General features: G+C 50.7%; 1 protein-coding gene and 1 long non-coding RNA gene across 2 annotated transcripts in view; both read right to left on the reverse strand.

Annotated features, from left to right (window-relative positions):
• LOC105942150 (uncharacterized) overlaps nucleotides 1-15,862 on the reverse strand; it is a 665,512-nt gene that overhangs the window by 21,417 nt on the left and 628,233 nt on the right. The window lies entirely within an intron of this gene.
• SOX2 (SRY-box transcription factor 2) lies at nucleotides 3,164-4,232 on the reverse strand. Its single transcript, XM_058662220.1, has one exon. The coding sequence runs from the start codon at nucleotides 4,159-4,161 to the stop codon at nucleotides 3,190-3,192; it is 972 nt and encodes a 323-aa protein (XP_058518203.1). The 5' UTR covers nucleotides 4,162-4,232; the 3' UTR covers nucleotides 3,164-3,189.

Consider the following 15,862-nt stretch of genomic DNA (forward strand, 5'->3'; position numbering starts at 1 on the left):
ATACATTTTTCTTTTCATTTTAAGGTTAGTGCAATTACTTTAAGTTAGTGTAACTGCTTTATGCTCCATATATGTTTCTACTATATCTTTATTTTTCAAATTGTACATTCTATAGAATTGATTGGCTGAAATTCCGGGAATACCCTCCCTACTCCCTCAGCGTGATCATTTGGATCTTTCTTCAAAGTTTCTTTTATTCGTATGTGTGAGCAAGAACTGTCGAATGGGCTCATTACCACGTGAATAATCCGTATATGCATTATAATGGCAGGCCAGGCCAGGGGAAATTCTTTTAGAGTTTGTGCATTAATTAGGGGGGGTGTGATATGCATCGCTTAGAATTGGGAACTGGAATAACTGTTCCTTTCCAGCACATTGCCCTAAAAGTGATATAAATCATCAATAAAGACTAATCCACACGTAAAATAAAGCAAAGCATAATAAACGAAAAATGCAAGAAATATAGGAGACAGTACCAGTTTCTCCTAGAACTAACACCAGCCAGCACGAGCGAGAAAGACTGTCCTGGGCACGAGAAGCTGGAAACCAGCAAGATGAGCTAAGGTAGCGGCTGCAGAGGGCACTTCACTGAAGGGCCGAAGGTGCAGCGGGATTCCAACTTGTACAAAGTTGTAGCAACTTGACAGGACACGTCCTTGAAATGGTGGGAAGCAAACCGCGCGCGCTCAAGGAAGCTCGACTCGTGGGGTCCTGGTCCCCTTGGATAGGGGCGGGGGAGGAAGATGAGTCCAGGAGTGCAGGCTCCTCCGGCTGCGCCCCATCGCGGCAACGCTTGAGACGCCCAAGTATCGCTAAGTCAAAGACCGTGGCGATTCCCCAACTTTTCCGCTCCCATCGGGAACAACCACAGCCTTTCTTTACCTTTCCTAGGGCAAAAGAAAACAACAAATCCAATCTTGTCTCTCCGACCCTCCCCTCCCCCACCTCTCTGCTGCTACAAACACTGTTAACAGACCAAATGCATAATCATCTCAAAATGTGATTAGACCAGACAAAGTAAAATATCTACCTCAGAGTTGATTGTTTTCTTCTTTAATATGGTTCTTGCCTGGCTTCTCTTTGGCTTGTTATCAGCTGCACAGATTATCCGATTGGGGGCTATAGGCTTGAACCCGCGCTGCCAATTTAAGAAATGGAATTCAGGGAAGGAAGAGAGGAAGAGAAAGGGGAAAAGAAAATAAATATAATAAAAAAAAAAACCCCAACTATATATCCGTGATAAGTCAGGGAAGTTTTCCAAGATGTTCTTTGCTTTCCCTCACCCCCTACACTGAAAAAAATGTAGAGGAGAAAGTTTAGGAAGTTCAGGGACAAAGAAAGCAAACCACTTGCTTCCTCCTCTCACACAATAGCAAGGCCAGAGTACTCCAAACACTCACCAGTAGATGAACAGTTTGCATGTCTAGTTTGCAATTATTCCGATACAAGAAGCATCATTTTCCCCCTACAACCACGTTTCAAAGGACCATTGTGCTGTGAAGAAAATGAAAAACAAAACCAGCCAACCTGGTTCTGATTTGGCTCAATACCCCATCTGCTAATCCACAGGAAAAATTTAAGAATCGATTCCTTTCTGGCAACAAGTGGCATAAATCAGTTTTCAGTCCTAGTCCCCACCAGGCCTATGCGAATTGCTAGAAAAGCAGAGAGAGAAGGGTTTACAATAGGTGCCTTTCTACTTTAGCAATGATATAAGCATTTCAAAATTCCCTCCCTCTCGCCCTCCCCCGAGAATATACTACTTAATCCTCCAGCCGCTTAGGTTCGCAGTTAACATTAGCGCATGGTGCTGGACTAGTCAGGACAGTCACACCAAGGCTTGCAAGATTTCATTTGCCAAGGTTGAGCACAGTATTATAATCCCCCCCCAGGAATTTTTATATCACCAGTGTCCTCCAAATAAAAAGACTCAAACATAGTTTCAGTGTCCATATTTCAAAAATTTATTTATCTCAAACTGTGCATAATGGAGTAAAAACTTAAGTTGAAAATGTACCTGTTATAAGGATGGTATTAGTTCAAATATATACACGGATTCTCGGCAGACTGATTCAAATAATACAGAGCCGAATCTTTTAAAATACACTACGGAAAAAATAAAACGGGAGGAGGGAAACCTTAAAATATCACAATAAATTTACAGAAATATTACAAACCATAAGAAAATATTTCAAACACAGTAATTTTATGTCATTGCTGTTTCATCTGAACAAAATGGAAAGTTTGGGATTGAACAAAAACTATTATCAATTACCAACGATGTCAACCTGCATGGCCATTTTTGCTTAACAGTAAGTTAAAAAAAAATTTAGTACAATCTAAAACTCTTGCCCTTTTTAAAAAACAAGACCACGGAGATAATTTTCCCAGTTACTTATTCTAGATTTTTTTCTTTTGTACAATTTTTTAAAAACAATTAAAATGTCCAAATCGAATTATTTCTCTTCTTTCCACGTTTGCAACTGTCCTGAACTCAGCTGCAGAAATCAAAATCCAGCCAGAAGCCGCTTCTTGGAAATTATTGGCAAATTATCAGCTTATAAACAATGGACATTTTGATTGCCATGTTTATCTCCATAAATACTGTACAAAAGTTGCTTGCAAATATTAAAACATTTTTTTCCCTTGTCGCTTGGAGACTAGCTCTAAATATTATTGGTAAAGACTTTTGCAAACTTCCTGCAAAGCTCCTACCGTACCACTAGAACTTTTAAAAAGTTGTGTGTAGTTTTCTTTTCCTTCGGATCTATACAAGGTCCATTCCCCGGCCCTCCCCAGCCCGCCCACGCCCCGGTTTTTTCTCTGTACAAAAATAGTCCCCCCAAAAAAGAAGTCCAGCATCTCTCATAAAAGTTTCCTCGTCGGCGTCGTGGGTTTCGCGTTGAGCGTAGAAGGGATTGGTGGTCTCCTCTGAGGCTGTCATTTGCTGTGGGTAATGAAAATTTCTTCTTTGTCAGCACACCAGGATTTTCGTTGCGTGCGTTTGTTTTTTTCGCCATGCTGCTTTCTCACTCGCTCCTTTTGCACCCCTCCCATTTCCCGGGTTTTCTTTTTTTTCCTTTTCTTCTGAAAATGTCTTTCCCCCTACTCCCCACCCCACTATCACCCCCAACCTCCCCTCCCGCCCCCAGTCCTTCTCCAGTCCGCTCGCTGTCCGGCGGGCCCCCCTCACATGTGCGAGAGGGGCAGTGTGCCGTTAATGGCCGTGCCGGGCACCGGGCCGCTCTGGTAGTGCTGCGACATGTGCAGTCTGCTGGGGGCGGCGGGCTCTGGCACCTCGGCGCCGGGGAGGTACATGCTGATCATGTCCCGGAGGTCCCCGGCCTGGCAGGGCGCCCTGGAGTGGGAGGAAGAGGTAACCACGGGGGGGCTGGAACTGGCCTCGGACTTGACGACCGAGCCCATGGAGCCGAGCGCCATGCCGGGGGTGCCCTGCTGCGAGTAGGACATGCTGTAGGTGGGAGAGCCGTTCATGTAGGTCTGCGAGCTGGTCATGGAGTTGTACTGCAGCGCGCTCACGTCGTAGCGGTGCATGGGCTGCATCTGAGCCGCGCCGTGCGCGTTGAGGCCCGGGTGCTGCGGGTAGCCCAACTGGTCCTGCATCATGCTGTAGCTGCCGTTGCTCCAGCCGTTCATGTGCGCGTAGCTGTCCATGCGCTGGTTCACGCCCGCGCCCAGGCCGGCGCCCACCCCGACCCCGCTGGCCATGCTGTTGCCACCGGGGGCCAGCAGCCCGCCGGGCAGCGTGTACTTATCCTTCTTCATGAGCGTCTTGGTTTTCCGCCGCGGCCGATATTTATAATCCGGGTGCTCCTTCATGTGCAGCGCCCGCAGCCGCTTGGCCTCGTCGATGAACGGCCGCTTCTCCGTCTCCGACAAAAGTTTCCACTCGGCGCCCAGGCGTTTGCTGATCTCCGAGTTGTGCATCTTGGGGTTCTCCTGGGCCATCTTGCGACGCTGCCCGCGGGACCACACCATGAAGGCGTTCATAGGTCGCTTCACGCGGTCCGGGCTGTTCTTTTGGTTGCCGCCGGCCGCCGCCGCCGTGGCGTTGCCACCACCGCCGCCACCGCCGCCGCCGCCCCCCGAAGTCTGCTGCGGGCCCGGCGGCTTGAGCTCCGTCTCCATCATGTTGTACATGCGGGCGCTGTGCGCGCGGGCCCGGCCCGCCGGCGGCCGGCGACCCTCGGCGCGGCCGGGAACTCGGGGGGCCCGGCGGGCGGGGGGCGCAGGAGGAGGAGGAGGTGGAGGGGAGGCGGGCGGGGGTGATTGGGGAGCGCGGGGCTCCGCGAGGAGACCAGGCGGAGGAGAGCAATTTGGGGAGGGGAGGAAGGAAGGGGACAGAGGAGAGAGAGGAGAGAAGCGAACAGGAATCGGGATCAAAAAAGCAATGCTTCCCTCCGCCTCGGGCCGATGCCGCCGCCGCCGCCGCCGCTGCCGCCGCTGCTGCTGCTGCCGCCGCCGACTGCGATTATTATTATTGTTGTTGTTATTATTATTTTTTGGAAAGGCTTAAGCCTCGGACTCAAACTTCTTTCTGCCTTTCTTTCTGTCCTCTTCTTGCTCGCTCAGTCCTTAAAGAGGCAGCAAACTACTTTCCCCCCTTTTGCAAACACTCTCTTCTCTGCCTTGACAACTCCTGATACTTTTTTGAACAAGTTAATAGACAACCGTCCATGTGACGGGGGCTGTCAGGGAATAAATGGATTTCTCGCGACCAATCAGCGCGCGGCGGCTCCTCCACTCGGGCCCGGCCTCGCCGCCGGGTTTTGCATGAAAGGGGGCGGGGCCTGCCGCCCCGGCGGCCGCGCTGGGGAGCCGGGGCGCAGGGGGGCCGGGGCGCAGGGGGGCCGGGCGCAGGGGAGCCGGGGGGCCGGGTCGCAGGGGAGTCGGGAGCAGGGGGGCCGGGGCGCAGGGGAGTCGGGCGCAGGGGGGCCGGGGCGCAGGGGAGTTGGGGCGCAGGGGGGCCGGGGCGCAGGGGGGCCGGGGCGCAGGGGGGCCGGGGCGCAGGGGAGTCGGGGCGCAGGGGCGCAGGGGAGTCGGGGCGCAGGGGAGCTGGGGAGTCGGGACCCAGGGGAGCCGGGGCGCAGGGGAGTTGGGGCGCAGGGGCGCTGGGGAGCCGGGGCGCAGGGGAGTCGGGGCGCAGGGGAGCTGAAGAGTCTGGGCGCAGGGGAGCCGGGGCGCAGGAGAGTCCGGGCGCTGGGGAGCCCGGGGAGCTGGGGAGTCGGGGGACAGGGAAACCTGGGAGCTGGGGCGCAGGGGAGCCCGGGGCGCGGGCAGGGGCGGCGCGGCGGGCGGCCCGGAGGTGCGGGGGAGGCGTCTCCCCGGTCTCGGCCGCCCGCTGCCGTGCAATCTTTGTATCTCGGTTCGCAGCAACAGGTCACGCCACGCGCCTTTGCGAAGGAAGAGTGGGTGGGGGAACAGCCCCGAGACTACCTGGGGGTGCGCAAGCACCCCCAACACACACACCCTTTCCAAACCACTCCACTACAGATGTACTTTTAGATGCATGCAGGGCCCTAGGGAGGGCGGGGGTCCTGTCACTCCTGCTGCCCTGCCACCAAGACACCCCATCCCACCCTCCACACACACAGCTAGGGCTTCTTCTTCCCTTTAGGGCCTTCACAGGTGCCTAGGCTCATCCCTCGCACAGGGTCCGGGCTAGAACTTAGGAAGGAGACCCCCCCCCAGCCTAACCCTCCCAACCCCCAGCCTCCTCCTTCAGTTCTCGAACCCTCCTGGCTAGCTTCCCAGCGGTTCCAGAGTTGAGGACAGGCAGGCCCCCGGGTCCCCGCAGACCCTGCAGTCCCCCACCGCCTCTCCCGCCCCCCGCGGTCTGTCTCCGCCGCTCGGTGCCAAGGAGATGCTCGCATTCTTTGCCCTTCCCGCCCCCCCGCAGGCGGATTTTACTGGTGCCAGTGTCCTAGCGGAGTGGGGGGTGGGAGGACGCTGGGCAGCACCGGCGCGGGGCTGCGGTTGAGGATATGGGGTGACTTCAACTTCCTGGCCTGCCCTGGCACTCGGTGCTCGGAGGTGGCATTTGGGCCACACTCACGCACTCCCTCCCACGCAGAGTTCCCAGGGCCCGAGCGGCAGGCTAGGAGGGTGGGAGGGTCTCTCTGGCTGGCATTCCGTCCCCACCACCCCTCCAGCCCTGCCGACTCCTCCTGAGGTGGCCGGGAAGCCCCGGGGCAGCGCGGGTCAGGAGCCGCGCCGCCGAGGGGCGCCGGGAGGGGAGGGGGCGCGCGCGGCCCGGCAGGCACAGGTGCAGGCGGCGCAGGCGGGCGCTGGGGCCGGGTGTGCGTTGGGGGCGGTGGGGAGCCGGATGGGCTGGGGGCGGGGGTAAGGGGCTCAGGAATCTTGCCCGCCCAGGACCCAAGAGGGTAATTTTAGCCGCTCTGCCATTGTCCCGACCTAAAGATTTCAATAGGTAGGCGCTCAAAGCGGAGAGCGAGGGCAGCACGTCCGTTACAAATAGGTAGTTTTGTTTCTCTTGTTGTCGCTACAAGGAGTCAAACAAAGCCTGGTCTAAGTTTCCTTCCACTCTCTTGTTGGGATCTTTGTGGCTAAAATGCACTTGACTACAAAGAGGGGGGAGGTGGTTGTAGAGGAGGAAAAAAAAGAGGGGGGCAACCAAACCCTGATGCCATTGCTTTTCTTGCTAAAGGGCTTAAAACCATCAGGGTTACTTATTTTCTGTCTTATGCTAACACTCTTCGCCACCTCCTCCCCTGATCTAGCCTCACTCACCCCAAGGGAATGTCCCAGTGTCTGCCGGCCGCGTTCCTTTTATCATCCTCACAAAAACTTTTGCCTTGTGGCTCCTTGCTCACCAACCTCGCTCTACTCACAACCACCCCTCCCTAACTTCTCCAATCCCTCCCCTGCCAGGCCGACCTGTTATGTCGCACTTGGGACAAACATGCCCACTGCAGACTCCGAACAAGTTGCGGGAGAGAGATCCTGCGTGTATTCTTCGTAAACTTATTTCCAGCCAGTCCCCCCTCTTCCATCCCCAGTCTCCTTCCTGCTGTCCTCTGCCCTCTCTCTTTTTTTTCCCCCTCCAAACTAGTTTTGCTCTAAGTTTTGGGGAACTAGGAAAGGTGCCACGGGCCTTTTCGAGACGGGCGTATGTTGATTTTTTTCATAATGAAGCCATGCTTACAGTTTAAGTCTAGGTGCGGTATGAAAGCTAAACACGGACCTGGGGATTAGGAAAGAGGAAAGGTTGGGAGACGATGTGGGGAAGCGAAGGCGGCACCGGCTTTTCAGCGTGGCTCGTTTCAGGGACGTGGCTGCTGCGCCCCCTGCTGGTGGATTCATTTTTCTGAGGCTCTAGCTTTTACCTTCACATGAAGGTGTTTGAAAATGATAAAAGCAAAAAAAAAAAAAAAAAAAAAAAAGAAATGGAAGATCACACTAATTACACATAATCTAAACAAAAGAAAAGTTAACGTATCATATAAGCGACAGGACCAAATCATAAGAATCGAATTTAATTTGCTTAACTTAGAAATGTACATACAACTTGGAGATAAGTGAGAGGTTAAACCACGGGAAAAAATAGGTACAAATTATGAGATTCAACATATGAATGAATTATGATTGTCCAGGAGGCGCTGAGGGCAGACCAAACATTCACTTTGTGATTGAGCATGCATTGGTCTGCATTTAATAGCATTATTATGAAAACTTAAAGAAGCTTATGAATAATTAAGTTTGTAGAAAAAAGAACTGAGGGGTTGGTTCGTGTTATTATAATGGTGGTGTATATTTATTAAGATAGATATTAATAACGGATGGCTAGAGGGGCACATTTTTTTTTTTTTATCTCACTGTGTTTCTCTCAGGAGATAATAGTAAAAGAGGCACTCTTTTTTTCCCCTTGGAAAGATTTACAAAAGCATGTCCACATTTTCAGATGCATGCGTCTGTGCCTGAACTCTGTAATAATACATTTAAGAGGTTAAGGGGGGCTGGCTAGGTTTTTTGCTAATTGCTTTTATCATATAAATAAGCCATGAAAATACATTACAATTGTGTTAGCATTTGGTTGCATTTATTTACAGCTTTATTTTTAATTAAGCCTACTGAACTTATGGGGCAATAAGCCAGCTATGACTGGCATTTATGCATAAGATTTATGCATAAGGAAAATAAGATTAAAGAAGATTGTGATAGCAGAAGTAATTTTTTCTCGTTAGTTTTTTTTTTTAAGAACATAGGTATTTAAAAATATCAGATCACCAGGCACTATTCCTCCAGTCCAGCACTCTAACCCACCCACTCCCTAAATATAATAACTATAACAAGGCCAAGTGATGACAGGGACAGTTCTGTTTGTGGCTTATGGTAAGCAGCCCCGGCACTAGCAGAAATATACTAATAGACAATTAAAAAGGAAGACTTGAAACAGTGTGTTGCCTTCTCTGTGAATTTATCATGTTACCACTGGCACCGTTTATGAACACTGGGAACGTTCAATCTAAAGGGAGTGGAATACTTCCACAGAAGTTAAAAAAAAAAAAAAAGCTACATCTGAGAGTAAGCTTGGCAACTAAGAGCCAAAAATGCATCACTTCTGGGATATTCCTACTTGATTTTGTTTTATAGATGCAAGCCCAAAAGCTTTAACTGCAAAGTGTAACTCAATTTTGCTAAAGCGTATCTAGTAGTGATTCTTTCACTGCTGAACTCTTCCCACCGGTCCCCGAGTGAACACTGCAGCCAACTCACAATTTTGTGGAGATAGGGGACTGTAGACTTATTTTTTCTTCTGAGTGGCAAATAGAGGTTTAACTTGCAGTAATTAGGTGAGAACTAGCCAAGCATCTTACTATTATGATGCTTGTTAAAAAACGTTCCTTTTCTGCATCTGCATTTGAGTGGGTTCCCCTCCTCTCTTAATCTTCTTATGGAAATGAAGGCAAACGGCGGGGAACCTGCGGAGTCTTGGAGAATGTCCTTGTTAACTGGAATTTCTCAGCATTGCTAATTAGCAGAGTTTGACGACCACCAGTATTGGGGGAAAGCTCTGTTTAACCACTCACAAACCATTCCGAGGAAGAGCAGACTAATTTTATTTTGTAATTAAAATCTGAAAAGGGCCCTATTTGACAGTTAGGGCTATGAGAGTTTTATCTCCCTGTGAAATAATTACTGCCTTGATAACTCAATTTTCTGAAAAATGTCAACTGTGGGCTCCAAAAGTTTTAATTTCATTACGTAAGGATGGGGCAAAAAAAAAAAAAAAAAAAAAAAAAAAAAAGCAAGACAAATAGAAGAAAATGTACAGAGAGGCTTTCTAATTCTGGAACTGCTTATATATACTAGCGAGCCAGGATTTGGCCAAAAGCAGATCTGTCTTTTTCCTTTTGGTCGCGTTTTCACCGACGCTAACCTTCCAACCATCTTCTCTGAAAGTGGCCATAGCAGAGATTCCCCCCAGGAGTGAGGGAGGTCCTACCAGTCTTCCAGTAAGTCAGAGGCAAATGCAACTGAACAAGACTAGCATCCCCAGTGGAGAAAAGTTCCTGACTTTAAAAGCTAAAAAAAATAAGGGGAGAGGGTAATTAAATTTAGGACAGTGCTAATGAATCTGGCGAAATAAAATTTCACGTATATTTATTATCCAATAGGTGAACATCAAGAACTACAAAGAGTCTGGCACAGGCTTGTTTGTTATGTTCACTTTTCCCCCTCTATGTCATAAAAATTCTCAGTCACTCCAAATTGGAGCATTTTCAACCCAAGACTCTGAGAATGATCAAAGCTCGATTCTTCAAGATTTAAGAAACCCAGCTAAATGCAGGGACAGAAATGCATTATTATAGGATCTCGTGCCCTTGACAGAGCATCACAAACTCAAGATAATTAAGAAGAAATAAGCTGGAAGAAGTCAGGATTCAGAAAGTCAGGGTGAAAACCAGAAACCGAGTGGTACCCTTGTCAAAGTTTGTTTCCTCTAGGCTCTGAAGGCTACCTCCTGGGAACGCTTAGTGGGGGCACCTTAGTTTTTATGACACCATTCTCAAAAATTGCTGGAAACTCCTCCATCCACATTTCCCTCAGTTTCTTGTATGCCAAACTTGCCAGGTTTCAGAAGTGTGAAGGATTATTGGCAGCCATCATGGGAGTGTTTCTGGATGACACAGACACCTCCATCCTCCTCTGTTTACTAAGACCTCGCCATGCAGATGGCGAGGCAGTAGCCATACATGGTTGATGGGCAATTTAAAATTGCTTCATCCTATTTTTGTCTTCTTGCCTGTCTCTTTTCGCACCTTGTCTTTGATTTCCAGAAGTGGCGTTGCACATAGCAATTGAACGAGGGTATAACAAATGCTGTTTCAGTCCAGACCCAATTTCACCAAATAATTTCACTCAAGAGCTATAAGGACACTTGAAAGCCAAGGAATGCAGGGCTGCCTGGCATTCAGCTTCCTGTTCACTCAGTCTCTTTCGTCTAATTCTCACTGATGAAATAAACACATTTTAAGAAGAATTCAATAGTTAGGAAACTCAATGTATTTCCTCCTTATGTCAAATTACAGCCACAAAAGTAATATGTAATCACTTGTGTATGTCCTGTGGGTTGTATATAATCAGCATCCTGACACAGACTGCAGCTCCTAGATGTGTGTATCTGTCATGTATTCCAGCTTAAGATTTTTCTGGAAGCAAGAATTCATGCTGCACAATTTCATTCTCATTTCTGATTTATCAAGCAGTTCTGTCCCTGAACTGCAGTTGTTGTCCAAAAAAAAAAAAAAAAAAAAAAAAAAAAAAGAAACTAGTGTGGCTATTAAATGATCCAATTATTTTAAATAGAAATTCCCTTTTGGAAAGACAGTAAAGTAAAAGCTTAAAGAGCAGGCACCAGAAGTTTTTCAGTTGCACTAAACTTACAATTCGATTCTAAAACTTAGGAGAACAGAAAAAAAATATATCCAAAACAAAAAAGCAAATAGATCACTGGGAACTTCAGGTGGACTGAAAAAAAAAAATCCATGGATCCTTTTGCGCCTTTAAATCATTATTTGTGAGTCTACACATTTCCCTGATGGACCACAGTAGCTCAACCAGTCCACCAAACAATGAGGCTGCTTTGAGTTCCTTGTTTTTCAGTAGCTGGGACTGATGAATCTGTAGATGTGTGTGTTTGGGGGGCAAGGGGAAACAGTGTTTAAAATTCTCCAATGGTGATTATTTCATTTAGTCGTGAGCTCGGCTATAGTGAAAATTACAGACCTAAGGCTTCCTTAAGGTTCCTTTAACCCGCGTTAAAGGATGCCACACAGTGCCTGCTGGGCCGCGTGTCCAGAGCAAGCGTCATCCAAGCAGGAGCACCTCTGCCCCTCCCAGTCTGGCCCCATCCAAGAAGCACACTCACAACACTGCCTTCTTCCCTGTCCCGTGTCACCTAAAGGCTCCCTTTGCCAGAAGTACAGCTGGACTTAATGGGGGCTCCCAAATCTCTGTGGGCTGAGGGTGTCTGGCACCCCCCGCAAAAAAAAAAAAAAAAACCACGTTGGGCAAGAAATTAGATCTGCTGATCGTGTGAGGAGCAGGACTATTATCACAAGTAAAAAGGAAGAAAGCCTTTCACCTGTAGCATGAAAAGAGGTTGAAAGCAAACCATTGAAAAAAAAAAATGCACCCTACAATCACCATCAGCCCTAAACGAAACTATTACCACTTTTTTCTCAAAGATTTGCAGCTGCGGCTCGCCCTGGCAAGTGCTCAGAATCAAAGTGCACACCCAGCCTGGGCGGGCCGGCATCCTCAAGGCCTCCCATTGACATCTGCAGCCCTCTCCCAAAAGCTCTTCTGGCCTCAAAGAACTGTCTGAGAAGTCAGCCTTCCCAGAGGCCCACTTCTGCTCGCCCCCTGGCGCCCCCCTCGCAGTCTCGCTCACGTTGAGTTGGGCTTCCAAACCCATCCCAATGGAATTCTCAGATCGCTGGCCTGATAATTTATCAAAGCTCTTTGGGATCTGGGGGTCTTTTATCTCCCTGCCACCCTTCTTTCCATTTTTGTCGCCTTTCCCCATTCTCTCCCCCCTCCCCAATTAATTTGGAGATCATTGCCTCGATAGGCTGTAATGAGTCCTTCAGAAACTGTTATGATCCACGGTGACAATCTCTGCACCTAATTCGCAGATTTTTGACGAGCGCTGTGGGCTCAGTGGTGTCAAGTTGTACTTGTGGTTTCAGCACCCTTCAGCAGCCGGCACGTGGAGCTGCGGGGCCCTGTCGGGACTGGGACGCACTGGGTGGGTGGTGCGGCTCAGCTGCGGGGCTCCGAGTGGGCAGGGAAGCGAGGGGGTCTCTACCTCAATTCCTGATAGCCCCTCTGGGCGTTTTCCCTTGTGCCCTTGTCTGTCTCCGGGTTGGAGTCACGAAACTGGAAGAGATCTCCAGAGTTGAACAACAAAGTGAAAGAACGAACTTCACCAGTGGGGGCTGGTCGTTGAATGTTTTTCTCCACCCGCAGATCCGAGAAAAAATTTTGTGGAGAAGTATCATTAAAGGATAAGGGCATTTTGGCGCAAAAAAGGAAAAAAAAATATTGAAACTCGTGTCTAAGTGTTTTTTTTTTTTCTTTAAATCGAATGCATTTTCCGTAAACTTTATAAAGCCCTCTGAGGCTTCCAACCACACTCAGTGATTTTTGAGGGCGCAGATATTTCCACCCGCCCCCTCCCAGGATCATCCAGGCAAAGGTGTGAGGGGCGAAGTGAGGACGAGATTGAGGGCTTGGCACGCACCCCACGGGCCTCAGCCGGGCTGGCCCATCCTCCCGGATCGCCCACACAATCGGGCGATGCCGGTGACTTACAAAACAGGGCGCCCAGCCAACCCGCTGAGGGCTCAGGCCTGGAGGCCGGGAACAAGGGACCCAAAATGCCTGCCCCGCCCCTCCAAGGCGCTCTGCAGCGGCAGAGACGCGCGGCGCTCTGCCAGCCGCTGCGGCTTTGCCTGCTGCCTAGCAGCCGGTGGCTCGCTGGCCCCCTCTCCGGCCCCCAGAGGAGGAGGCGCTGCCCTGCCTGCGAGCCGCCCCGGGGCGTGGGACTGGAGCCACCCGCGACCGCGGAGCTTCCACGTCCCCCACCCCCACCCCGGAGAGATGGGTGGCCTGCTCAGGCTAGGGCCACCCACTTGCTCAGCTCTTCTCACCTAAGGAGGGTGGCTGTGTTATTCTCCTTGAGCCCTGGAAAAGTTGTGGCCTGACTGCCCCGGCTCTCCGCAGTCTGGTGCACGTCCGCCCTCCCGCCTGCGCGCAGGTGGAAGCCCCCCGGGGATAGAAGGTCCCCCAACCCCCGATGTCGCCCAGACGCTGACCTGTTGCAAAGATTGGGGCATGCCGAGGAACCGGCCCGCCTCCCCCTTTGGTGGGTCTTCTCCCGCGTTTGGCTGGCTTTGCCTTTCCCACTCGCAGGGAGACAAGAGCCCCTCGCGCAGCCTGCGACCCGGAGCGGTCCGCGCCGCGTCCGCTCCTCGGTTCGCATCGGTTCTCCGCCCGTATTTGGTGATTCCTGTCGCGGGACAAGCCTTTTTCTGATAGAGCAAAACGGGTCGAGGATGGGGAGCCGTGGCCGGGGAATCCCGCTTGCCCGTCCTTTCGCTATAATTTCGGATTTGTGATTTTACTTTATTTTTTTTTCCTCCCGAGAAGCCTCGATTCTTTCTGCGCTCTATGCAACTGGGCCTCCTAAGCAAGGACCCTAAGCTGAGAGTCAGACGGGGGCACCTCAGAGCGCTGAGCCGCATTGCCCGTCTCGAGACCACAACGTTGGGTCCGCGTACTTGGAATGGTGGGCAGAAATGCACACAGCATCGAGCAAAGCTTGCATTGCCACAGTAGTAACAATTTAAAAAGGGGGGGGGGCAATGGCTATGAAAAATTAGACAGTCATCCTTCCATAGGCAAACTCAAACACCAGCCCACCAACGCTCAAGTTCTTAGGGTTGAAAACCTAAGCGCATCTCCAAAGGTGGGCTTCCGAAGACACCTCCTGGTTCATTTCCAATCCCACCTGCCCTCCCAGCTCCACCCCAGGGTTTCACATCTGGGAGACACTACGTCCTGAGTAGTTTTATCTTCCTGGAATGACTCGGAGGCCTTGCCCTTCCTGGCCGACCAGTGGAAATTGCAAAGCGCTTTCTCACGCAGCGGGCTAGTCTCAGGAAGTGTCCAAAAACACTGCTTCCCCCCAGCTCCGTCTGCCACCGTTGGCACACCTTCCCTGGAAACGGGACCGCGGAGATGAGACCTGTTTCTTATACAAACATCCGGGATGGCACTGCCAGCCTGCGGAGCCAAAGTTTTGGGCGAGCTGGGTTTGGGGGATGGGACAGCTGCTCTTGAGAGAGACTCCCCGTCTGAATGGCATTCTGGAAATGAAGAAATAAAAGAGGGGTGTGTGTGTGTGTGTGTGTGTATGATGGGGGAGCCCGGTGGACCCGTGTACTCCGAGAGTCCCTCCCAGGACGTGCAGCACTTCCTGAGTACTCAAAGATGGTGCTGACCAGGTCACGCTAGCAAGCAGCAGCGTCTTCTGAAGGGCATCCCCCCACCCTCCGAAATGAGCACTACAAAGCGTGCGTGTCTGTGTATGTGTGTGTGTGTGTGTGTGTGTAAGTGCGGGGGGGTGGTCAAGTGATCTTTGCTTAGTTCTCCAGGCCGCAGACGCACAGTTTTGCTTTGCCTCCGTGTCACTGTCCCAGAGCCTTTTAAAGGTCTCTCCCCTGACCTTCCCGTCAAACCAGCGTAGGGGACAGTTGAAATGGGGGGGGGGAGGGAAGACACTGTATTATCTCCTCTTGACTTTTTAAAAAATTTAGTTAAAGTTAGGTTAGCTGTTCAGGGTATCAAAAATCTTGCACCCGCACCCGTTTTCCGAGTGTTCTCCAAGCCCTTTGCGGGCGGGCAGCGGTGGCCAGGCCTGGCGCTGGGCACAGTCCGCGGTGTCCGACAGGGGGCGCTGGGCGCGAGCTGAGCGGAGGCCCGCTGCCCGCTGCCCGCTGCCCACTGCCCGCTGCCCAGCCGCGCTGGGTTCCAGCCCCCGGAAGGCGCGAGCCGCCGGCGGGGTCGAGGACAGAGCTTTCGTCTTTGGGATAAAAAGAGATTAAAGGCTAATTGTGTGTGTGTGAGGGTGGGTGGGGGTTATCAATTTTAAACCAACTACGGAAATGTAAAGTTTTTTTTTTTAAGGCTTTGATGTGCTCATAAGGAAACTCCTTTCGATTGAGAGATGACAAGGTCTCCGACACAGCACCGCCGCTCTGAGTGTGTGTGTGTGTGTGTGTGTGTTGGTGGTGGTGGTGGGGGGAGGTAGGGAAGAAATTATTTAATTAAAAATGTATTTCCCCATCTGTTCGCATGATCTTTGCAGAGAAGTACTTGAAGGAATAAATAAATAAGCTGACATGAATCCCTTTGGGCCTGTTCGCCCTGCCCCAAGTTTCAAATACTTTCAGCTCTTACCGAAGGTTCTTCTATTCATTGGACTGGGGACGGGGAGTGGGGGAAAGAACCCCCAGATATTTAAAATCCACACCCCCCCAGAAGTTACTCCTCCGCGTCCTTCCTCTACCCCCCAACTCCTTTCCACATGGAGAGCTTGGAGAGCTTTTCTTCCTGTGACTGACAACGTCTCACGCTGCCGATTCTGTCACGCCAGGTGTATGTGACAAGAAACTGCTCTAAATGATCAAGCAAAAAAGCTGATGTTGGATTACAGAACACCCAAGTATAAGACGAAATCTAAATACAGGGGTAATGCGCCCACCCCCATCCCAACTTAAAAAAAAAAAAGAACCACCACCACCCTTCACCT

Source organism: Ochotona princeps, chromosome 3 (assembly GCF_030435755.1).
Source record: "Ochotona princeps isolate mOchPri1 chromosome 3, mOchPri1.hap1, whole genome shotgun sequence".
Classification (NCBI taxonomy): Eukaryota; Metazoa; Chordata; class Mammalia; order Lagomorpha; family Ochotonidae; genus Ochotona; species Ochotona princeps.

What these genes read in the sequence shown, in the direction of transcription:
- SOX2 (XM_058662220.1), bottom strand. Translation starts at nt 4,161, where the DNA reads ATGTACAACATGATGGAGACGGAGCTCAAGCCGCCGGGCCCGCAGCAG.